The sequence below is a fragment of the Haliaeetus leucocephalus genome, unplaced genomic scaffold, assembly GCF_000737465.1.
Source record: "Haliaeetus leucocephalus isolate CR32 unplaced genomic scaffold, Haliaeetus_leucocephalus-4.0 Scaffold158, whole genome shotgun sequence".
NCBI classification, from domain to species: Eukaryota; Metazoa; Chordata; class Aves; order Accipitriformes; family Accipitridae; genus Haliaeetus; species Haliaeetus leucocephalus.
This window is the reverse complement of record NW_010972594.1, coordinates 126,707-151,089: the sequence shown is the minus strand read 5'-3', so window position 1 is coordinate 151,089 and position 24,383 is coordinate 126,707. Positions and strand designations below refer to the sequence as shown.

At 36.0% G+C, this 24,383-nt stretch overlaps 1 protein-coding gene across 1 annotated transcript in view; it reads left to right on the top strand.

The window, feature by feature from the left end:
- Window positions 1-22,932, top strand: part of PRR16 (proline rich 16) — a 111,080-nt gene extending 88,148 nt beyond the window's left edge. Inside the window, exon 2 of the mRNA XM_010562333.1 lies at window positions 22,174-22,932. Within this exon, the coding sequence (XP_010560635.1) occupies window positions 22,174-22,932 (759 nt within the window). The remainder of the gene's footprint in view (window positions 1-22,173) is intronic.
- Window positions 22,933-24,383: the final 1,451 nt, after the last annotated feature.

Here is a 24,383-nt window from a genome sequence, read left to right as displayed (position 1 = left end):
ATGGCTGTCGCATGGGTCTCCATGCTGCTACCTGACAGATGTACATAGTGCTGGTACAGGAGCAGTGAATAAGGTAAGGTGGAGATTTAGGTCTGTGAGGGCTGCACAATATGTTTCACAGCCACTTTACATTCTCGTGGCGAACAGTTTTTTCCATTTCTAACAGTTATGGATTCCTAAAATCCTCAGGAGAGTTTTTCTTAAGTTATATTTAAAGATTAACATGTCTTGTAGAAGTTTTGCTCTTCAAAGTCTTCCTTCTATCGTCTTGTTGGTAATGTATTATTAAGAGTGAGAAAGAGGTTATATGGATATATGGTTAACTGGCTGATCTGTATAGTATCATTACTTTTAGATGGCTGTAATCACTGTATGACAGTTTTCTCCCTTCAATCATTCTGGGTATTTCAGTGTTTCTAGGTATCAGGCATCCAAGAGAAGCAGGTACGTTACACTTTTTCATGCAAACATGCATTCCTGCATATTCTTACTGGCTATTAGAAAGCAAGAATATTAATCTATCATTCAGTGATACACTCACTACTTTGAAGGTCATGGCTTGTGTAGCTTTGAAGCATGGAGCAGTATTAGGACAGTCGGCATACTTCTTCTTAGAGTTCGGTACTATTAATGATCACTAAGCTTCGAGAAATCTGAATTGTTCTTACACTTTTACTTGCTATGTGGATGTTGTACGTGCATGGTACTATTGAATATGAAAATTGTAATGGCTAGTTTAATATTATCAGCACAGTTAACTTTGGTACCTCGCAGTGGTGCAATCTGGAATACTGATGTCTTGGCAACTGTAGCAATTAGCAAATCTCTGTGTTCAGATTTTATGAACATGAACATAGTAGCTTCTGCCAGCGACCAGAACAGGAGCGCAATGGAACAAGAATTAATTTTCTTTTATTACTACATATTAATGAAGTTATTTTTATTCAGTTTAGCTATAGCTGCTTTAAAAGTTGACCAATGTAAATGTCAGTTATGCTTTGATCTAACATGGTTTTACTTTTGCTTTGGCTCAAATGTTAAGTATTTTGTATGGGACCCATGACTGCAGGAAAGTTGTTTGGCAAAAGATAACAGTGAAAGATCTGAAGAGCAAGTAGGTGTGTGAAATGTCAGATACTGAGATTGTGAAAATGGTTTTTAATTTTGTTCACATGTTTAATCAAAACAAGATGGAGGGTTAAAAATAGTGTGATGGAAGTGGACAGTGTAATGGACAGTTGCAACATCTGCAAATAATAGATTTCAAAAAATTTGACAAGGCAATGGGAGTCAACAGAACACAGAATTTAATTTGATTTTCATTGAATGTTGCTTCTTTGATCAAAATATTTCATAGCTCATGGATTGAAGACAGCTATGTCTTCATGTTTCATAATGAAAAGAAATTATTTCTCCCCTGACTTCTGAGATCACAAGAATTAATTTTCACCTCCTTTTTTGGTAGAATGCACAAAATGAAAAGTTGGAGCATAGTGTCTGGTTTTAGTAAAGAATTTGGATGAGCCAATCTGCTTTTTTTCCTCTTTCAAAGTTTTCACTTTATTGAGAGAAGGAAGTAGATTTATAAAGGAGTTGAGGTGGGCAGAAAGCTGGAAAGAAGTAAAACCTAAAATCCTTTTTCTTTTTTTGTTTGTTTTTTTTTCTTACTTAGTAAATATCCAGTGTGTTTGAAAGCCAGAGTGCTTTGTTCCAGCCATCAGCTGGTCTTATTAAGATATTATTGCTTTCTTCTTTTTGTAAGTAAACACATTAATTTGAGAGTAAGATGCACTTGGGTGTCTAGCTAAGCTGTTTGTTTGTGGGTTTTTTTAAAATTAAAGTCTAATGTATACCTTTCAGTAAACTCTCCTGGTTTTTCATGAATACAACAAATAATTGCAGCCTGCCTTAACTATGTATTCTTCAGAAGATTAATTCCCACTGCCTGGTTTTATTTATTTATATGTTCATAGATTCTGTTGTCTAAACTCTGCCCTTAGAGAGAAGGATTAAAGGTAACTCTACTGCTGTTAGTAGCAATGGAAAGAACTGTATTACTGGGGTTTTTTTCCAATTAGGATTCACCTTTTACTACAGCCCAGTGAGAAAAAACCCAAATTCTTATGCTCTGAAGTTCTGTCTTTCACTCCATCGATAAAAACTGTCAGCATGAATGAACATGTCATGTATCTCCACAACATCTTATCTCATGGATTCCTCTTGTTATTGCCTCCTTTATATCATCATGATGTTTTCTTTATTCTCCTCCTCTTTTTTTAGATAACAGTGCTACCATTTCAGATTATACTTATTGGTTGTGAGGATCCTAGTTTTATCTGTGGAATCAGAATCCGATGCCAGCAAATAGAAACACATTGATTTAATTAAGAAGGGAACTAAGTCATTATTTCATTATCTATAATGCAGGTGTACTTTTTACAGAAATCATACTATGGTCGCAATGCTTAAAACATTCAATCTTTTAGCTCTCAGGACTCTATTCTGCCTATTAACTCCATTTATCGTAATAATTCTAGGAAGCCTATAAACTGCAATTAGATAGTCTGAACATAACTGTGCTTTGTCCTTGCTATGCTTCTGAAAGACCTGTATATTGGCTGCATCACTAGAGAAGGAACATCCTTACTGCTTACCTCAATCACTTTTATTATTTAAAAAAAAAAAAAAATTCAAAAAGAAGAAAAAAGCCTAACTCTTACTGCTTATTTGATGCTACCATGCCTACCTAGATCTGCAGGCTGTCCTTTTTCAGTCTCAGACTGGTGCATACATTAGTGTCATGTTATTAGATCTCCGTGAAGTAGTGAGTCCATCAGTAGGACACTCTCCATCTTTTTCTTTTCAATCACTTCCATCTCAAAGATATTGTCCTGGTTTCAGCTGGGATAGAGTTAGTAGTCTTCCTAGTAGCTGGTACAGTGCTATGTTTTGAGTTCAGTATGAGAAGAATGTTGGTAACACGGATGTTTTCAGTTGTTGCTAAGTAGTGTTTAGTCTAAAGTCAAGGATTTTTCAGCTTCTCATGCCCAGCCAGCGAGAAAGCTGGAGGGGCACAAGAAGTTGGCACAGGACACAGCCAGGGCAGCTGACCCAAACTGGCCAACGGGGTATTCCATACCATGGGACGTCCCATCTAATTTAGGAAGTGGGGGGAGTGGGGGTAGGGGGGTCGCCGCTCAGGGATTGTGTGTGGATTGGCGGGGGATGAGCAATTGCACTGTGCATCACTTGTATATTCCAATCCTTTTATTATTACTGTTGTGATTTTATTAGTGTTATCATTATCATTATTAGTTTCTTCTTTTCTGTTCTATTAAACCATTCTTATCTCAACCCACGAGTTTTACTTCTTTTCCTGATTTTCTTCCCCATCCCACTGGGTAGGAGGGAAGTGAGTGAGCAGCTGTGTGGTGCTTAGCTGCTGGCTGGGGTTAAACCATGGCAGATGTAAAGTTTATTTTTTCCAGTTTTCATAGTGAAACTGGTCTACTTAAAGGTCTAATTGAAAAATCCCACAGGTAGTGCTACTTGGTGCCCAGTTTTCAATTGCTTTTTTATGTTTATTTTAATACAAACAGAAAATGTTTTTCTCATTTTGGAAGTAGCTTTCCAGCATTTTCCTGTTATGGTACATTAAACTATCCTGGTTCTGGGATTTATATTTTTCTATGTCAGAGGTGCTAGAAATTTTGAATTCTTTTCATTCCTGTGCATAAGGCAGCCCACACAATGCAGGCTTATGAATACGCTGAGCAATTTTTATGCTTCATTTGCTTCATTACCTTTCTGCTGTGACTGTTTGTATATGTGGATGCAACATATGTATATTTTTGTATAATATTCAACGTAATATCCACTTTGAAATGAATGCATGTTTGTGTAGCATATCATTGTTTCTGCTAGTCACTGGGACACCATACTGGTGTTTATTTTTCTTCATTGGAAAAAACGCTTACTACAAATTCTGATAGTCCTATGTGGGGAAAAAGTAGTATTTTCTATAATGACTTAAAACCAGCTCATTAAGTTTGAGCTGCATCATCTGTGTACGGTGTAACCAATAAGTGCATGGGTCACAGTACGTCTTGGATCTCAGTGCCAGAAGCTGACTGATGACCAAGAAGAGCTGTGCATGCTCAGATAGGTGAGACTTTGTTGGTTAACATGTAAGGAAAAGCTTACTTGATGGAGAATTTGTGAACAGTTTTATGTCAATAGATATTTATGGTTTTATTACCCCTGGTTTATTTCACATTTGTGGACACCAGAGAGCATTCACAGACTTCTGAGATCTAGGAACAAGTAAGGCCAGAGAATTCATAGTGTGTAATTTAGGTAGCCTTGCAAATGGACAATGAAGTAGGTATAGAGACATGATAGCTTCAGAAAGTCAGAGTGGTTTTGACGCAAATTGTGTATCCCTTCATTAACTTGCTGTATAACTTGCTTGTACTACATGGAAACTTGGAGCACCAAGCCAGACAGTAACAAAGCAGAAGTAGCATGGGAACTCGGTAGAAAATACAGAAAGTGTGGTGATGGGGACTTCTGCAGTCTGACACTTTGCTGTCCTCTTCTGTCAAAGCACGGTGATTTTGAGTTAGGCAATGCTATGAAAGCTGAAGCCTGAAATTCTTCTGAAACTTGATCAGAAAGTTTTATCTTTCAATACCAAAGATAACACGGCTCAATTGCTAAGACAGGTCACTCTGCTGCTTTGCTGTTACTTCCTGTAGCTTTTCACCCCATATCCATCTTTTGTAACAGGTTTTCTAGGCTCTCTTCCTGAGTGAACTTCAACTCAACTCATGCACAGGAGTATTTCACCTGTCTTTCATTTAATGCTTATATTTACTTTGGATTTCTTTTGTAAAAATATAAGTGGTATTGCTTTCTTCTTGAAATTTGGGTTCTGGGACAAGTGTTTTAAATCATGTCTTGAGAGATTAGGCAGATATGAGTATCATTTAAATGGGAGCAAGATCTAACACCCCAAGTAGTGCTGTGAGTGTACTGATCACTGTCTGTGAGATCATGGCTTAGTGGTCAGGGATGGTACGACATGTTCAGAATTGCCATGGGGCAATTAGTGTAAGGTAGCCTAATATGTCATTTACTTACACCTTGCTCTTGAAAAAATATGTAATTTCCACAACTACTTATAATAGCTGATATCTAAAACATCATTTCTACAATATATAGTTAGATGAAGTGAATTTTGAGTGTTTTTTTCAATAAATGATCTAGTGCATACATTGCATGGAAATGTTAATGAAAGGCACATTTGAATTTTGAAACATCTACACTTGAAACTTGACTATAAGTGTTTTATTTGCCTTGCTGTAGGGAGAAACTATTAACCAACAAAATTAGCCAACAAGATTAGCCAACAATGTTCTCTGAAATAGTGTTGAAGAATGATAGTAACAAGTAGCACGTATTTTGATGGGAGGGTTGCACGCCAGAGAAATGTAACTCTTGTTCCAGAGTGTACAGTCTAAATGGATGAGAGATAAAGAGTAAGGAGAATAACAGCATCACATAAAGATGAAGCTCCGTTCTTGCGTTAATACAACAGTTACATCAATAACAGAGCTAGAAATTGGAAACCACTGGACACGCATCTGTTTCCTGTGTTCTCTTTTAAGATAATCTGTAGGTTACTTATTATTTGAATAGGTAACAACTACATTCAAAACATTTTTTTCTGTCGCAAACACAAAAAGAAAGGACAAATATGTTATGAATTATTCCTTCTGCTGCAATACCTGTGATTGGATAAGAGCGTGTTCAATGACTTAATGGAATTGGTTTTTTGCAATATTGTTATGTTGTTTTTACACTCCTTGATCTGGAGGAGGGGGAAATTTTTGACCTTAAAAGTACTTAAGGAGGTAAAATCAAGAGCAACAAAACTACAGTCTGTAATCATGGGGAGAGGGATGATCAGTGGACACCTTTTTTTTGTAATGGTTTTATCAATGCAGAAAGGCCACTATTGTAAGTGCTAGGCTAAAAATGTAATTCAGCCCTTGTATGTTACTAACCTAGTGAAAAGAACAGACAAAATACAGTAATCACTAAGTTAACCATATATGTTATAAATATTTGATAGCAGGTGTAAAATATGGATGTGATATTGTATATATACTTTAACAATACTTCTATAATAATGCATATAAAAGAGAGAAGAGCTGGGGAAAACTTAAATGCTTAACAATGTTCGTGGTGTTTTACAAAGCTGCTTTTGTCTTAGCTGTTCTGATGTTAAGAATAGTAGAAATAACTATGATCCTTGTTTGTACATTCAAGTTGTGTTTTTCTATCTCCTGACATTTTGTCTCGTCCTTTCTGTCAGGAAGGTAGTTGGCATGTGTCACAGTCACACTGCACAGAAATAAACGATGAAATCAGACACAGATATTAAATAGCAGTATTTAGTACATAGTACTAATGTTGTACCAATAATTAACTAGTAGTAATTTTAATGTGCAAAATTATAGTCTTGAAGAGATAATTTACATTAAATTTAAATGTTATTTAATGTTAAATTTTCCTTATCCCTGAATTCTCTCTTTTAATATGTTATATCTAGCCCTAAAGAAACTTATTATCGTCTACCAGGAAGATACAACCTACCTAGCTGTGAATAGAGTTCTTTCTTTTTGAGCTGCCTAATGTGTCAGATCTTACACTTTTACACTTTGTTTTGACTAAAACTAATAACCTCTCTTATGCCTTTAAAAAAACTAAATGCAATTCCATAGGGTTTTCAATAATTTTCATTTAAAACTTTAAAATAATTTGCAGAACTTACTTTTTATTTAGGCATTTCAAAATTGCTTTATTTTTCAAGTATAGATGATATTTTTGACAGTTTGCAGCACTTTCTTAAATGTATATACTCTTTACCTTAGTATACAGGCCTGTTCTATGATTCTGATCCCCAAGTACCTACATTTGCAGCTTATATTTGCTTTACTAAAGAGCAGAGCTTGGTTCTAAAATTCTAGGTCTCAGTATTAAAATACGAATCATAGCTATAAAGCTTACCTATATAATTTTCTTTTCACTAATAGTCCAGAAAACAAAATGATTATGTGTTCAGTGCTACCTGATTATGTTGTACACAGCAATAGCAAATGAGATTTATGGTAAAATGTTAATGCATATACCAAAGGTCTGTTGTATGTAACATCTTTTCTTCTTGCCAGCCATGTTCTGTTGAATAGTATTCTGCATTTTTATTTGAAATAAAGCAAACCAAGGTGACCTCCATCGCATAGCAGCAGAAGCAGGCACTTGATCTGTTTTCCTAGTGTTTCTCTGTGCATCCTGCCAGCAGCACTGGAAGAATTCACTCTTTGCATCGAAGGACCACTTCAACGTAATAGGTACAAAACATTTCATTCCTGCTGCCACAAGCGCTGCAATTATCGGAAGGGGATTGGGAATTATAAGGACAGGATATCAGGACGCTTCAAAGCGGATTAGTAATGTGGGTGGCAATCAAAGAAATGATTTAGTACTTAAGGGATTACTTCATTAACCTGAGCAGAAGTTGTGCTGCTTGCCTATCATATATTTAAAAAAAACAAGAGAGGGGGGGAAAAAGTATTTATGTCTTGTAATTTCCAGAAGACAATGTGGAAGGAAGGTCCAGCAAACATAGAAAACTGCTTTTTTTCTCTTCTATCCAAGAGGTTTGGATCAGATTTTCCTCGTATTGCCATAGTCTCTACAAAAGTAATTATTAATATACATAACTTTAAAATAAGTATTCTATAGCTTTTTTATCAACATGCTGACTCAGCTGAAAATGCTTCATAGGGAAGCCAAAAAAACAGAACAAAGCTTCAAAGGCTGAGTATCAACAATTCATTTTGACGAGTGAATCATTTTGACCTTATGTTTAGTTGGAAATTTGGAGTAGCTGTGCTGAATCTTGACTGCAGTTCGCTACCCTGCATGACCAAGGCAGAGGGTTGCTCCCTCACCCTGCAAACCACTGTATTTGGAAATCTGTTTGGAAATGGTTTTCTACTATCTGCATCAGTGTAGTCTCCTGCAGTTTCCTGTTGTAATGTAACTAGTCATTTATTGAGGGAAACAGACCTCTTGAATTTCACCTTCAGCCTTTAATTAATACTTCCGATAAGTCGTGCCTCTCCCTTGCATTAAAAATAGCAAAAGTAACTGCAGCCAAGGGAAATCTATGCCACAGATGCAGAAGCATCTGAACTGAATACACAAGGAGAGTGAAGTGCAGTGAAGATACAGCATTGTGGTACTGAGTACCACACCAGGTACCATGTGAGATGGCCAGATTCTCTTTTAACAGTTCAGTAGTGCTGGGAATGTAAGTACATTACAGGCTAACAGGCCCAGCTCCTTTGCAGACTGTGCAAAAGCAAAGAAAAACTTTCTGTTTTCTTGCGTTATAACCTACCTGATATTTAACCAGAAATAGAATCGGAACAGCAGGTAATACTGCCAAAAACATGAGCTAATGGTCTTATAAGGACAAAAATATATTAGTCATTGCTTGAAAAAACATCTATGGTATTGTGTTTTGGCACACTCTGAAACAATTACCTCCTTCAAAAGTGCTGGAAATATCTGAGCTACAGATTTCCTGATTTTTTCTGTTGGGGCGATTAATAGTACAAATTTGAGATTTGAAAACAGAAGACTTCCTAAACCTTAAAGACATCTTAAAGACGTTAGATAAGCATTTTTAGGACTCAGCAAATACAGTATGTATCTCACTGCAAACATTAGCTGTAGACTCTGCTCCTTCACCTTTGCTCCCCATGCATCCTTAATTTATGGTGTTAAAATTTTTTTACTAGAAGGCAGACAGAAAGCTTTTTTCAAGCTCTGAAATAAATGATTTTGATTAACTTCAGGTTTAACTGTGAAGTAAGCAAGCTTCTATGTAAATGTTTAACATTAGATTACACTATTTACTTTGAATTTTTTTAAACAGCTGTCTTGGCAATGTTTGTATTATGCTAATGTGATTAGTGTAATTATTGCTACATGATTTAATTATATTATTTATTAAAAAACCCCCTTAGCTACAGTTTGCTCTTATTCACTGTTTAAAATATATATAAATTGTACTAATGACTTGAAGGGATCAGATTTATATATCTGCCTAAGGGGATAAAAGTTTTGACTAGATTATATTGTTACCTGTTTTCTTCAGATAATTAGCATATTGAATAAAAAATGTGGTTCAGGCCAAAGCCATAGAGAGCTGAGACTCAATAAACTTTTATAGCATTTTGACATGTGTAATGTGTATAGAACCAAGGGTGAGGTAAAATTCCTTATTTTGATATTTCCCCTGTGCACATGTAGCATTTTATTTAAAGGAATCTGAAAAAAATGTTATCCATGAATATTAAGGTAGAATATTCTATGACTTTTAATTAAATTCCTTAAATATGTTATGATGCAGTGTGAGCAGAAATCATTTAACTTGGAGCAACTAATAATTAAAAAGCAAGCAAGTATTCATTTTAAACCTACATCGTTCATAGCAGTGTCTCTAGCAGTGGGGTTTGGCTGGTTCATTACTATTATTTATTAGTGGTGTAACCTCACTATGGGCTATCTCCTGTTATGTATTCTGCCCAGTACATCCAGATGGAAAAAGTCAAACTAAGTCCCAAGAAGCCTTCAGTAAGGTCAATATTACAACATCTTTTTTGTTCTCTCATTCTTGGAACAATGTCTACAGCACACTTACTTCCAGATGTCTCCAGCAGCTCGCCAGGAGAGCAAGGAGGGGGAAGGCAGCTTACCTATTTTAAGACCTCTCAGCTGAAAGAGTTATACAACTTTTTTATAGTAATCATCATTATCAATAACATTATTTGTATCCAGACAGATACTTCAACCTATTGCATAAACAGAAGTTCTTTCTTTCAGTGAAACCATGTGAACAGAAAGAGTATTGCAGGGATATCGAAAGAAAAAAAACCCTACTGCTTTAGTATTTTTTTCACTGTAAAAAGCAGATGATGCTGTCACATCATCTAAAATTTGCTTCGAACTTTGGATTTGTTCAAACTTTTAATTAGAATGAAACTTAATGGATTGTGCAATTTTGGGTCATGTTTTGAAGCCAAAAGGACTGGTTTGAAATGCGTCTACTAAGTTAAATCCTCCAGTTCTGTTCAGCTCTGTTGAAACTGTATTTTAATAAGTGTCCAACAGGCTTGGAATTAGTACTTCCAGATTAATGTAAATTCATTGCACATTTCATTTGGCCTTAAATGTGGCTTTGGAGCTGTAACAGAAATGGTGCTGAAATATTAAAATATGGAGGCCATCTAGACTCACAGTAGTATTTTACTAATAAAATCCTTTCAATCAAAAAATCCCCAGCCCAACATGTGGTCTCCCAAAAGATACATAGGCTGTTCTTGGGGAATGTCTTTTTGTTTTTAGAACAAAAGGATGTTAAACATTTATTTCTGGAGTCTCTTTTAGACTGTCAGAGGAAGAGGAAGGATGCTGATTAATACTCAGCCTAGTGAGGTGTTTTATTTAAAATCAGAGAAGTATACCTAGTGCTTAAGACTGGAGTTAACACAAAAGAATTGCAGTAGATTTGTTTACCAACTTCTCAGAAAATTCTTTTCAGTGTGCTAAATATTTTTTTTTCAGAGCTATAATGTTACGAGATTTTTATGTTTTTTTTCCCAATAGCTGTTTTTAATGTATCTGAAGAGTGTACCTAGGAAAATATTTATGTGATTAGTGGAATATTTTTTTCTAATCCTACAAGGGAACTTTCAGTCTCCATGGTGAACATTAGCAGTTTGGGGATGCACATACTTAAGGAACTTTTACGTGCTCTTCACATTAATAGTTAAGAGCCTAGACAAATATTTAGCATTCATTTATATTAGTATGATGTATAATTAGGAAAATCACTGTATTTGTAGTCATTATGAACCGATGTCTATAGCAAAGGTTATACGTGGGGACTACAATCTCCAGCATTTTAGGGTATTGCATTTTCAGATGTTTTACAACACTTCTATTTAGAAAACACTAGAAATAATGAGAATACACAGACTAACCATTCCTTAGGTTTTGTCAACATGCAGCCATTTTCAGTTTTGTTGCCTGTTTTGAGAGAAAAGCAGTAGTAAGCCACAGCTTCTAGAATATTGATTTATACAGATACATTTGATTAAGAACACACACGAGAGTCTCACAGCTCTGGTATTTTCTGGCCTCTTTATATTAAAAAAGAGACATCCACTGTCAGAGAGTATTACTGAAACATGTACACAAGGGTTCCATGTTAATTCTCTTAAGTTTTTTACAGGGAAGCCTTTTTACTTGTATTTACATGTCCATTGAAGCATTGAATGCTGAATAGCAGTTTGTCTTTTAAGTTTCCCAATTTGTGGCAATGAATTAAAAAATTATGTAGGCAGAAATAGTTGATCAAGTGTATATTTACCATGTCCAGCTTCATCATTTTCAATGTTTTTTCTTTTCTCATCTAATTGCATAAAAATAGAGGTGTGCAGCCTTTGTGTTTCCAAAAATGTTATTTATAACCCCACAAATTTAGGGGGAAATGTACAAAAATGAAATAATAAAGTAGTTGTACCCTCTCCTTATTATAGCCTTACATTAACTCTTTTCAGAGGTAAGAAAAAAAGTAGATTTCAGTGTCCCCAAAAAGAAAATTAGAATTGTTGTGTTACTTTCTTGAGCTTAAATAGTAACACAGGCTATATCTACACTGTCAAACCTAAACTTGAAGAGTTAAAAAAAAAAAGGTATAACTGCCATCAATATGACAAGGGAAAATTGCTGATTTCCCATTAAGTTGCAGTTTTCTTTGTGAGTCTTATGAAATTAAACTTTCTATGTATTTTATTATGTAGTCCTCATTTGTTTCTCCAGTACTTAAAAGCCCTTTTTTCTAGTTGTGAGTCTTTTGTCAATGTTCAGAACAAGGTGTGCTAGATTCATTTGCTCTCTTGGAATCTGTTCTTGAACAGCTCTTAGTTAACACTGCTGCCCATAGAGATACGCATCCTATGTGCTATTTCAAATATGTGAATTGATTTGCTGTGCTTAACACAGTTTTGGTGACTGCATCAAGAGAGTGGAGTAAAGGAAAGGCATGGCTGATAACCCAGGGTGAGACTTCTTTTTTAGTGATGAGTCTGAGTTGAAGTTTTTCTTTCAGCCTGGGTAATGAGCTATGTGTGAAATCATTGCACTCCCTTACAAGGGTTAAGACAAGTGTCATCTTTTGGTGTCTCTAGATGTGACATAAAACCGGATTTAATCCCCTTTACTTTTGTGAATTAATTACTTTCCTATATTGCCAAATACAAGATGATGTGAGTATTTCACGGGAAGTGTGAAATTCTGTTACCCTTCGTAAGGAATGCTGACTTATTGCAGTTAATATTTTAGAACAGCTATTTTTTTTGTTACAAATATTCTTTGAACTTGCTTTTCTAGAAAAGTTTTTGTTTGGTTGGTTGGGTTTTTTCCACTTTATTTTCTCACAGTTTCTCTTTATCATAATTTTATCAGGGTTCTTTTGTGCATGACAGGAACTATAATTGTACTATTCTTCATGCTATGAATACGTGCCACATACTTGCCTTTGTCTCTCTCTCTGACCTTCCAAGCAGCTTCCCTAGCAAACTTCATCCAAAAGGTTACACAGAGGAATTACCATGGCTATGTTAAGTTCTTAAAGCAGAACACAGAGAGCAGCTTACTGCCTTTTCTATTTCTTTTTTTATTCCTTCATGGAAAAAAAGCCTTTTTCTTTTAAGATTTTTGAATGTGGGCTTTCCAGTTTGCTATCCCTGAAATACTAAGTCAGGATGATGATATTGAGCTTTCATGGCCTTGTTAGATTCCCAAGTGTGCAGCATATTCCTAAATTTCCATTTATACGTTTATGTCCAGCCTAACTTGGTGATAAGTCTACTTCCAAATGTCAGGGTACAATTTAGTAAAGTCTGTCATTGAAAACAGTGTATTTCTGAATTCATTTATGTACAGATGGTAAGGTTGAATCAATGACTGTATAATGTACTCCAAAGGGTAATACTATTTCGCTGAAGTTATTAGTGTATTCTTTAGCAAAAACTTTCTGGTGGCAACAGCAACTGCGTGTGGGTTTTTTTCTGTTAATTATCAAGCTGGGATGTGTGTGAGTTTGCTTAGGATGGTGTTGATCTTTTAGATACCTTAACAGTGACAGGTCTCACACTAACCTTGCCCTTTGCTGGTGCTGCAGGGTGGGTGACTGAGCTGTCTCCGATGCTACTGTAAGAGTCGTCTCCTGAAAGCTGAACTTTGAATCTGCCTGGAAGTGTGAATTAACTCAAATATTGGATTCATCCCTAGTGCTGTGCTAGAATATTTTAGCATAAAGAGACATGATTATTTATTAATACAGCTTCAAATTCAAAGATTCTGCTGGATACACTGTAAAACTTTTATTATAACTTATTAGTGGTGGCAGAAGGACTTCTGGGTGTAGCCAGCTATTTGAGTCTTTGTTTCCTTGTGTAAGGTTATTACTCTGTTCTGCAGACATTTATCATGTATTTGATTTAAAACAAACAAACAAACAAACAAACAAACAAACAAACTCCAAACCAAAGTCAGATTCCAAGACTGAGAGGGCTTGCATAGCTGTAGTTTTACAAAACAGCTACAACTTAAGTATTATGCAAGTGCATGAAGCACTTTGTCTACAAAAGCTTCTGTGTTTTTTCTCAAGCAGAAAGATGGGTAGATGGTATATCCATATAATGAAGTGGGAAACTGCAGGATATTGCGGATGCCAAAAGCTTATGTGGGTTCAAGCAGAAATAGGCATGTTCATGGTGGATAAATATGTCAAGATCTGCTTAATGCAAAATCTGTTGAGAAGTCCTTGAGTTAGAAATTGTTTGAGACAGGGATAGAATTCTACAGAAATATTTCTGTGTGACTTTTCTATTGTGCTCTTGCCTGGGCACCTACTTTTTGTAATTTTTCACAATATTATACTAAGTAGACCACTTGTCCCTCCTAGTACAGCTCTTCTTTTGGTTTCTATTTGCAATTTTTTGGCTTATGCAACTTTATAAACATGTTTCTAGTCTAAATTTGATTCAATTACTCCTTGACCTGGAAGCTGTATTCACTAGGGATGGGGGGGCAGGGGGAGAGTGGGTTGTGGGGCAGTGTAGAGAAGTTAGCTGTGGAAAATGCAAAAGATATGACCATGGATGACTGAAGCTGGAATATAAGCACCTGAGAACAGGGTCTTATTCTGATGTTATGTGGCTTAAACTGTAGAGGGATAGTGACCTCCCTTTCATTTGTTGTTAGCTCTGTGGTGTTTCAGGATTTACAGGCAAAGACTTGGTGGGGGAAAAGTTTAATTGTGTCCTTAGTTATATTGAATGTTCATTTTTGTCAACAAAGGACTAGTAACTCTACAGGAAATAATGAGCTAAGATGATGGGAAGGTAAATAGTTTGACAGCTTGTTGTAAAGATTCCTGTAGTAATTATAGAAAGCGAACAATTTCTTGTAGGATTAGAGATGCAATCATAACATATGAAAGCTACTGACATAGCATGTTTGCTAGTTCCTTACTTAAAGGTAAGAGTAGCCTCTTTGTGATAGAGCTGATTGCTGTTTAATTGTTAATTACATGTTTCTTCTTCTGGCTTGTCATGTAGTAAATTTTGCACATAAAGTGCAAAATTTATCCATGTCAAACTTTGCAGCATTTTGGAATTGCTTCAAAAATAATGAAATTAAGACATTTTGATTGCACTTATTTGTAGTTAAATAATACCACCTAATTTTGTTCCTTTTGCCAGTAATTTTTTTCAATTCAAAGTAAGAAAGCAAAAATTTGTGCTAGTCTCATGACCTGACTTGATTTCGGTTTATTTAAAGATCAGTATCTGTCTGTAACTATTCGTTTTCTAGAAAACTTCCAAAAAATTGTTAAATCAAATCTCATAGCTGCACACTGCTGTGGTGTAGTACTAGACAATAATATGTGGATTATAACTATTCCACCTCAGAAGTAATATCACAGCTAAATACCATTTCCATTTTGCTTATGCAGCTTTTTTGAGAGGTACTACCCTGTACAGAAGCAAATAATTTTAAAAAAGAAATCTTACTCATAAATCCATGTGAAATGTTGAAGAACATATGAAACAGTGAAAATGGCTGGACATCTTAGGAAAAATTATAATTTTGAAGCTCTATAAACTTAAAAGTTTATGAATCTTTAAGAGTATATTACTTTTCTTTCTGAAAAGCAATTTACTTCTTTATTCAAGAGTTGAAAAAAATCACAATTGTCTGTGGTGGATTGAGTGCATGTAGTGGCTTACATGTTCATTGAACATCAGTACCTTACTGTCCTGTTTCCTATTGCCTTTAAACAGGAGGAAAAACAAACCTGGTGAAACATTTATTGTAAGGAGGTAATAAAACTCTGAGTAGATTACATATGCATTTGTGGATGTGTATCACATAATCATGCAAAGAGAAGCACTGCAAACAGTGTTTGTGAATAATTGTAGATACTCTTTTCAGAGAAGTTTAGGAATACAATTAAGAAGTAAAAGAAACTGTTACTTTCTGTGTCATGTTTTAGTCTTATTATTGCCAAGTTAAATTCTTATAATAGATCCTGGAGTCCAGTAAGAGATACAGATTTTTGAGTATTGGTCTAATCAAGTTAGGATACTCCCCCACAAAAGTGCCGTAGCAGAGGAGGTAAAAACCAGACACAACTTTTAAGTACAACTCAGACAATGGAAATACTAGGCCAGCATAGGCTGCTTTTGATAATCACAAGATGTTTTCTTGGACGAGATTCTCAATTACCTTAAACAGGGACTGCAGCTTGACCTCAGTGAAAAACAACACTTTATGTTAGCTCTATATTTTTAAGCAATTTAAAATAAGAGTTTGATAACATTGAAGATGGGGTTAATTGTAGGATACCTTTGTATTGCAAATTGTTTGCAACTTCAATGTCTTCCTTTGGTTTTCCAATTTTTTTTTCTTTTTTATTGGATGTGAGTAGTTTTTATGTCCTTTTGACCTCCTGATTTTGATAGTACTGATTCATTCTCCATGCACTGGTGGTTGCAGCACAGAATTTCTGAAGCTAAATGCAATTGGTAAGGTTTTTTTCGGTAGTACATAACTTAATCTTACCTCTGTCTACAACAAGGAGCTTTACATTTTCTCTAACAGTGTAATATGCAGTGCACTCCCAGAGACAACAGGGAGGAAAGTTGTCTCCAAATAGTAATCTCTAGTGTCTGTTTACTTATGGTTCTTTCTTACAAATGTTACACAAATCATATTCATGGTTAATCTTAGTGAAGTAGGAATAAAAACTCACGTAATGTTAGTATAGATCTTATATATTGTATAAATTTAAATTATGTATATAAACTTCGCCATGCAGTCTTTCTCCCAAATGCTCCTAGAACCTTAGCTGTTAACTCAAATGTTTTGTCAGCTCCTTGTGAGGTGTGGTTTTACATGGCTGCCTTTTCTTTCCTAGCTTTCTTTACACTATTCTTTTGCTCTCAGGAGTCATGTCTACAACATTCATCCACTGATTCATTTTGCTTTCTTCAGCTTCTATGCTGTATTGCTCAAGTACATCCAGAGTGCAATCACTGTTTTATTTTGCATCCCTATCTTAAAATCTAGTGATCTGGCTTCATTGCCTACTCTTAGTAACTACTACCTGGCAAGTTGTCAGCAAGAAGCAATCCTTGGTTACTTCATGTTTGCTTTTTTTCTTCCTGATGGCTGTTTGTCAGCTCCTGCACAGGTACTTTTTTTTCATCTATGTCCTCTCTGGAGTATGGAGTTTTCACTTCCACATGTCGTCTTTGATGAACTTCTAAGCATTTTTTTGTTTGTTTTCATTTTAGTTCATTGGTGGATACTATTCATTGCATTTATTTAGCACAAAATTAACATTAAAATTAAGCACAAATTTCAGATTTAACCACAGACCTATCATTTTTCTTTTGGTATTTTTTTATTCTCATTCTTAGTTTTCTGTGTCTAATCCAAACCTGAAAGCTCTTGAAGCAGAGAGAAATGTGTTATTTCACTTGTCTGTAAACCATCTCAAGCATCTGTGACATTCTCTAAAGATTTGGATTTTGCTGGTATGAGGAAAGTTTTGATTACTTCCTACCTTCTTTTCAATTATATATTTCCACACTCTTTTAATATTCAAGTTATTAGTTTAGATATCTTGAGAAAGCACTTTGAAAAATAGAGATTAAAAGAAAGTTTAAAAAATTTATTGAAAAGTATTAGAAGTTAGTGCATTGACAAGCAAGAACTCGACAGCAGTAGTATTCATTTGCTTTAGCAAAGATCTGTGATTTACCTACAGTCATAAAGCACTGACATTTTCCTTGAAGCTGTAATTGTAGTTAGGTAGTCTACAAAGAGGCAGCTTAGAAAGTGAGTTAATCAGCCCCTCTGAGCTAAGTGATTTAGGAACACTGGTGCGTTTGAACACTTGACTATTTCCTAATTGGAATGTTCATAATTAACATTTTTTTCCCAAATCTACTGAAAGGCTTGAGTGTGTACAAAAATTAGAAAGAACAAGAAAAAGCAAAATAATTGAGAATCATAACCCTAATTCTACTTCTGTTGATTTCTTTCTTTTTTTTTTTTTTTTGTATTTAGTAAATTGCTGTTAGCTAGTGTTGGTTTTTAAACATACACCTGCTGGTTTGGGTTTAGGTAGAGATGGGATTTAATTCACATTGATTGCTCATTCTGAATGGTGATTATAAATTCTTATGTACGTGTTTTACAGATGCTGTTGTTGATCTTCTGTCTAGTTTGAGCAGTACTGGAAAGAAAGACCTGAGTGTCTACATAAAAAATTAAAAGGACAAGAAAATGCAAATTAATTTTCGATCAGTAAACTGGAGGTGAAGGATAAACATAATATCTACATTAAATTTGCTTTATCCAAACAGTTGATTTTTCTGCTCCTTGTGTGGTAAAAATACCCAGTTGTTGTCAAAATAATCCCCCCCCCCCCCCAAAAAAAAAAAACAAAACATGCAAAAGCTCCACACATATTTCTGAGGATAAAGTGATGCTCTAAGCAGAGATTTAACTTGCTGAATGATTTAGATTTCAGGATAAAACATTTTGGGTCTGTACATGTGTTACCAGACTTTCATTAATTTCTTGGGGTCAGCTAGGGAAATCCAACTCCATCCCTGCTGGGCACCTAATACTGTTGTCCAGTAACAACCCAGAAAGGCCGTAGGAATGAGCTGATGCCCTGGTTCGTTCAGGAGTGTCACACCAGATCCTACAGAGCTTGAAGCCTTAGGATATCGTTGGGAGAGAAGTGGGCATCTCTGCAGAGCTCAAATCCAGTTAATGGCTAAGGAGCCCCTCAGGCTATAAAAGGATGTCTCCCCCATGCTTGTGCATGTGAGTCATGTCCTGTTTTATTACAGAACTGAAAAATGGACAGATGCTGCACAACTAGAGCAGCTTTTTTTGTTTCTAAGTATTCTCTCTCTTACTTCCATAGAAGGTGCATTGTGAAATGGAGGCTGTTTTTTTCAACCCTTTTTTTTTTTCTTCTTTTTTTTTTTTAAACTATATCAGTTTCACTATGTTAGTCACTGGTTCCCTGTTACTTTTTCATCTTACTTGAATTTTTCCTTCTGGGACAAAAAAAAGGCAAAATAAAATAACAGTAAAAAGAATCACAACTTGTGGTGGGAATGAATCTGGACAGATAAACTGTGTTGTTATGTCAGAGCCATTTCATGCTGGGTTTATGTTTTACAAATGGGTAGGTGACAAAAAAATTCTGATGTGTACTATACATTTGCCCAGAGGGCAAGAGATAAACTCTGTAGTCATATAAATTCAAGGGCAGTTCATAATAGACTTTCCTGGTACTCCTGAGAAATCTTTCCCCTGTCAGAAGGACAGTCTGAATGGATGCATATTTTCTCATCACCAGGGTCTGCCATTTTATGACACATGTGTGCTGCATAATTACAGCTATAGCTTCACAGCACCAGTGGAATATCACCTTTAATGTGTCTGTCTCAAAATAATAAACACCAGGTTTTGTTTCTCTAGAATTACGTTGCATGGAGTACTTTTATTTTGTACAATATGGAACAGGGATGATCTTTGTTGCACACGAGACCTAAAGCAAAGAAACCATCATTTGTGACTGGTTCTGCAGGAAAAAAAATACATAAAATGATAAGAATGTTGTGTATGTCTTAAAATAGCATTAAAATGCATTTTTTGTATTTTATTTTCTTTTTTATTGGGAATTTGGTATCGGAAATTGTGAGTGAATTTTACTAAGGTAAGGAAGATTTAATGTATTATTTGGATAATCTCGATAAGATTTATCCATAGCTCATTGTGCAGTAACCACATCAGCGGTCCATGGCTGTCTTTTTCCTCACATGTGTGAGGTTGTTTTGTAAGGTCCTGTATGGTTATAGGTACCCTCTGAGGGGGCTGTGATGGTAGGAAATAGAGGAAAAGAAAAATTAGGTTTTGTTGGAATAAGCCAATTGCAAAATAAACCAATATTTGTTCTTGGCATTTTAATATAGCTCTTATTAAGCAATGTGAAGCAACCAAATATTATCACTTAGTATTATCTAATACTGTAATATAGGCCAATGTACTGTCACAAGTACAAGCTATCCAGTGCTCCTGTGTTGAGCATCCTTACAAATAAGTCTTTCCTTTCCTTCTTGCCTGCAGCTGTTCAACAGTTCTTTTGTTTCTTTGCTTACCAAGGAGTTTCTTTAGTTTATGTCGCATCAATCCATTCTGTAGCTGTTATAGTTTATTAAAAGATTACATACTGAATTCCAGGGGAGGGTTCAGTATTATATTTAGCCATATGTAGGCAGACCATAATATTTACACAAATCCCTACCACACTTGCAGAGGGGTGCTTGAATTTCAGGCTTAGAGCCCAGAACGTGAATGTCTTTTCCTTGTTCCTTCAGATTCACTATTTCATTTTGAGAAGTTCTCTCTGCCTTGGTTTACATATGTGAAGTAAGGTGGTGATGTGAGTTCCTTCTCCTGTAAACTGTATTTCTTGCTATGAATTTTTCATTGTCTTAGTACAGATGTGGTCTGTCTGCCTTTATTCTGAAATTTCCAAGAGTAGTCATATGCTGTACCCTGGAGGAGGCGTTCGGGATCTGACAGTTACCACAGTTCAACTGTACCTTTCAACTTCTAGGCTAATACTTTAAATCCTGATTATTTGGGGGAATTAATGTCTGTCTTTTAAGGGCATAATTTTCCCTTATTCTTTATTGGAGAAAAATAAAAATGCTTAAATAAAAACTGAAGTGCAACATGGTATTGGGCTTCAAATAGTGAATAAATGAGTAGCTGTTTTGGTCTTGGAGAGAAAAAGTTTTGTAAATCTTTTTCAAAGATGTTTGAAAGCTCTCTTTCTGAATCATGGTTGTCTGCATTTTGCTGTTTTTTAGGAGAAGAAAGGCACTAAACTGAATTGTTGCATATGAATTTTTATTAATTTTATATTACACAACTCTTAGCTACAGTGTGAGCAGTGGAAGCTAAAGTGCTCTTTCATTCTGTGGTGTTTTTGCTTTCATTATTTACTATTTACCACTCGGCACATAAGTGAGTTACTGGTTTGACTGAATAAAGAGTCGCTACCTTCAGTAATGACTTTCACTTTCTTTGCAGTTAACATATGGCTTATAATCCTCAAAAATAAGCTTAGTTTGAAATCAATATTATTAAGACCAAATTATTGAAAGCAGGAAGTAGACATGAAAGTCTCAAAGGGGTAAGAAGGATTGATTCAATGGCACAACTGTTTCATTTCAGTTATACTCAGGTGCCTCCTCGAGCTCTCCTTCCAGAACGTCACAGATCTCCTGTAAGAACCCCAAGCAATGGCATAAGCTTTTTATTCGTGCACCAAAGTTAGCTAATAACATTTCAGCAACTGGTTACTTTATGTATATCCTGTGAGGATGTAAAGGATAAAGATCAGTTTTTAAATGTTTACTTATTTCCTGTGGTGTGTGTTGTAGTTGCCTGTAGATTAGAACTACAGTTGTTCAACTAGGTACTGAGTGAAATGCAGTTTTCAGGAAGGGCTTTTAATTGTCGCATGACCAATTTTTGCTACCTAATAAAGGCACCATCAGTTGCATGCCTTATAAAAAATTGAGTAGAAGAAGGAATCTGGAGGACTACAAGAGATGTAACACTGTAGAAACTACAAACAGAAATATGGGAGGTAGAAGAAATCTTGGAATAAAGTGTGTAAGTTAGTCAATGCTTGTAACTTTGGAAACCAAGCTACTTCCCCTCTTTTCTTACAGCAAATGCTATTTCAGAATTTCTTCAGAGGATCTCATATCTTAAGGAGAATATTCAGAAAGGGAGATAATGCAGTCTAATACAAGAGGGCAGTTGCTTCTCAGTACCTTATTTATGTTAAAAGTCAGGAGAGAGTGTACCAAACTTATGATTGTAGGTGTATAATGTAACCTATACAGAGGTGCGTATTTAAATCTAGACTGTGTGAAAGGTCAGAGCGAAAAGATACTCTGCAGAAGATTTGGATTCAGAAGCTGTCATGTAGAAGCTAAAGTTAAATAATTCAGTCTCCTCCTGCACTGGAAGGCAAAGCATAATATTGAAGGATTACATTTCACTTACAATGATATTGCCAAGTAAACCCTAGGGGGATGGAAATGGAATTTCATTCCAGAGTGTTTTAAGTTATATTTCTTTTGAATTCAAGTGATGAGCTAGCAAACTAGCCATCCTTATCCTTATCCTTATCCTTATCCTTATCCTTATCCTTATCCTTATCCTTATCCTTATCCTTATCCTTATTACTATTATTACTTTTCTATGTTGGCAAGAAGAAAGAAATAATGATAACAAAAAATTGGATGCTTCAGTTGTAGGAAGGACAAAACTGATAGCGGAGAGTGGTTTTGTTTTTCTGTGCTGTCACTGGGGCAAGCTTTTCTCACTGTTTTCACTCTGGCTGTTGTGCAGGTGGTTGACCAGATTGACACACTGACGTCTGACCTGCAGCTGGAGGATGAGATGACAGACAGTTCCAAAACAGACACACTCAACAGCAGCTCCAGCAGCACAACAGCTTCCAGCTTGGAGAAGGTCAAGGTGCGGGGCAGTGCACCACTCGTCAAGCCGCCTGCGCACCCCTCTGCTATCCTCACTGTGCTGCGGAAGCCGAATCCACCCCCGCCTCCACCGCGACTGACGCCTGTCAAGTGCGACGAGCCTCTGAGGCTGCCTCCTTCGGCCAACCCTGTCAAGACTAATGGTACCCTGCTGCGAAATGGGGCCTTGCCTGTTGGGCCCAACCGCATCCCAAATGGAGATACATGCTGTATACCGAACAGTAATTTGGAGAAAGCTGCGATGCAGCCTCTGATGCACAGATCTGAGAAAGAGCGGTGTCCTCAGCCGGGAGCAAGGGAACGGGTACGATTTAGTGAAAAAGTGCAGTACCACGGCTATTGCCCCGACTGTGATGTTCGGTATAACATTAAAAACAGGGAGGTGCACTTGCACGGTGATCCTGCCCGTGTTGTGGAAAAGCTGCCGCACCAGTGCCCACCTCTGCCGCCTCCACCATCTCCGCTGCCTCCATTTCCTCTGGAAAATGGAGGGTTGGGGATAAGTCCCAGTAATAGCTTTCCTCCTCCAAGACCTGCGACTGTGCCTCCACAAACCGCACCAAAACCCCAGAAGACCATCTTGAGGAAATCAACCACTACAACAGTGTGATGTATGCCACTCAAAACAACTCTTTTGTTTTTTCCTATATATAAACATAAATAGGTAATGAGCACTTTCTACTTGAGCAATAAAAAGACCCAATGTAGTACTCCCCGTATCCAGTGAAGTGGCATAAAAATCACATGGTAAGTACCAAGAGGAATGCTTGTTGATGTTACTCGTACTCACCAAAAAATGTCATTATGGCAAAGGATGCTTTAGCTCATAGGTTATAAATGTCTATAACAGTTTCATATCTGTAGTATGGTTTAAAAGACAGTGAAAAGAAAGTTCAGTTTGAAAATACTGACTGGCAATTGGTGATACATTTCAGTATATCTGACATAAGCAAATAATTATTGCTCCTGTGTTTTGGGGAAACTTACTGTTTCTAGCAAGTGCTTTTTAAAATGTCATTTGGCGAAGCAAAGTGTAGTACCAGATAACAGCTTTTGACTAAGTTCTAGCAAATGCATTTTTCTCTGCCTTACTGCTTCAGTGAAGGCATTGTGTGTGGAGTGGTGCAATAGAAGGTAATTGTTGGACTTTCAGACAGCTTGATCTTTGGTGAGGAAGTAAAGAAATAATTGAAAGGTATGTTGACTGACATGGCTTTGGAAAACTGAATTACCTCGCATTTTGTTTCTCACTGGCTCAATGTGCTACTGCCAAGGTGAAGTACAGAGTTTTCAGGTGAGCAGGGATAGTCCCATTCAATTCCACCCTATCTTCACTGCTCCATCTGCAAAATGGTAGTAATACTTTATCTCACATGCGATGGTGGTAGATTAAAATAGCAAAGCACAGTCCTGCGTTTTTCACAAAGCTTTTGTCTGGTGCAAATCTCTTTTTGAAGGCAAAGAAAATTTTGCCTCAGGCCTTCAGGGACATCCACTTAATTCATGTAAAGAGCTTTGAAGTTGAAAAGCTCTGTGTAATTACGAAGCATTAACATGCAAAACAAGGTATTTTATTTGTTATCACATTTTGATGGTGAACCCAATTAATATTCTTACTAGCTGAAAAAAAGTCCTCAGTGTTTTTAATTATTTTATGAAAGAACATTCTTTTATTCTGACAAAGAGAGTTGTTGGGACCTAGAGTTAAAAAAAATCAGACCAGTGAAGAAAATCTGATAATAAATCTGTTATTTACAAAAGTTGTGCCAAATTAATCTCAAATGGCCCAACAGCAGATGCTATATAAAAGCACTATGCTTTTTTCAGCTGAAATGTAAAACATAGGCTATGGCAAAACAGACAAAACTAGGAAAAACACATTTTTTAATTTAAATTTCCATTTACATTCAGTAATACATATTAAACTGAAAACCAATCTTGAAGCAGTTTCCCTGTGTACACATTATAGTACATTGATAGTATTTAAACCAAAATAGTAAGAATAATCATAACAGAAATTCTAACAGATAACTACCCTTTGAAAACATTTGCAGTAAACAA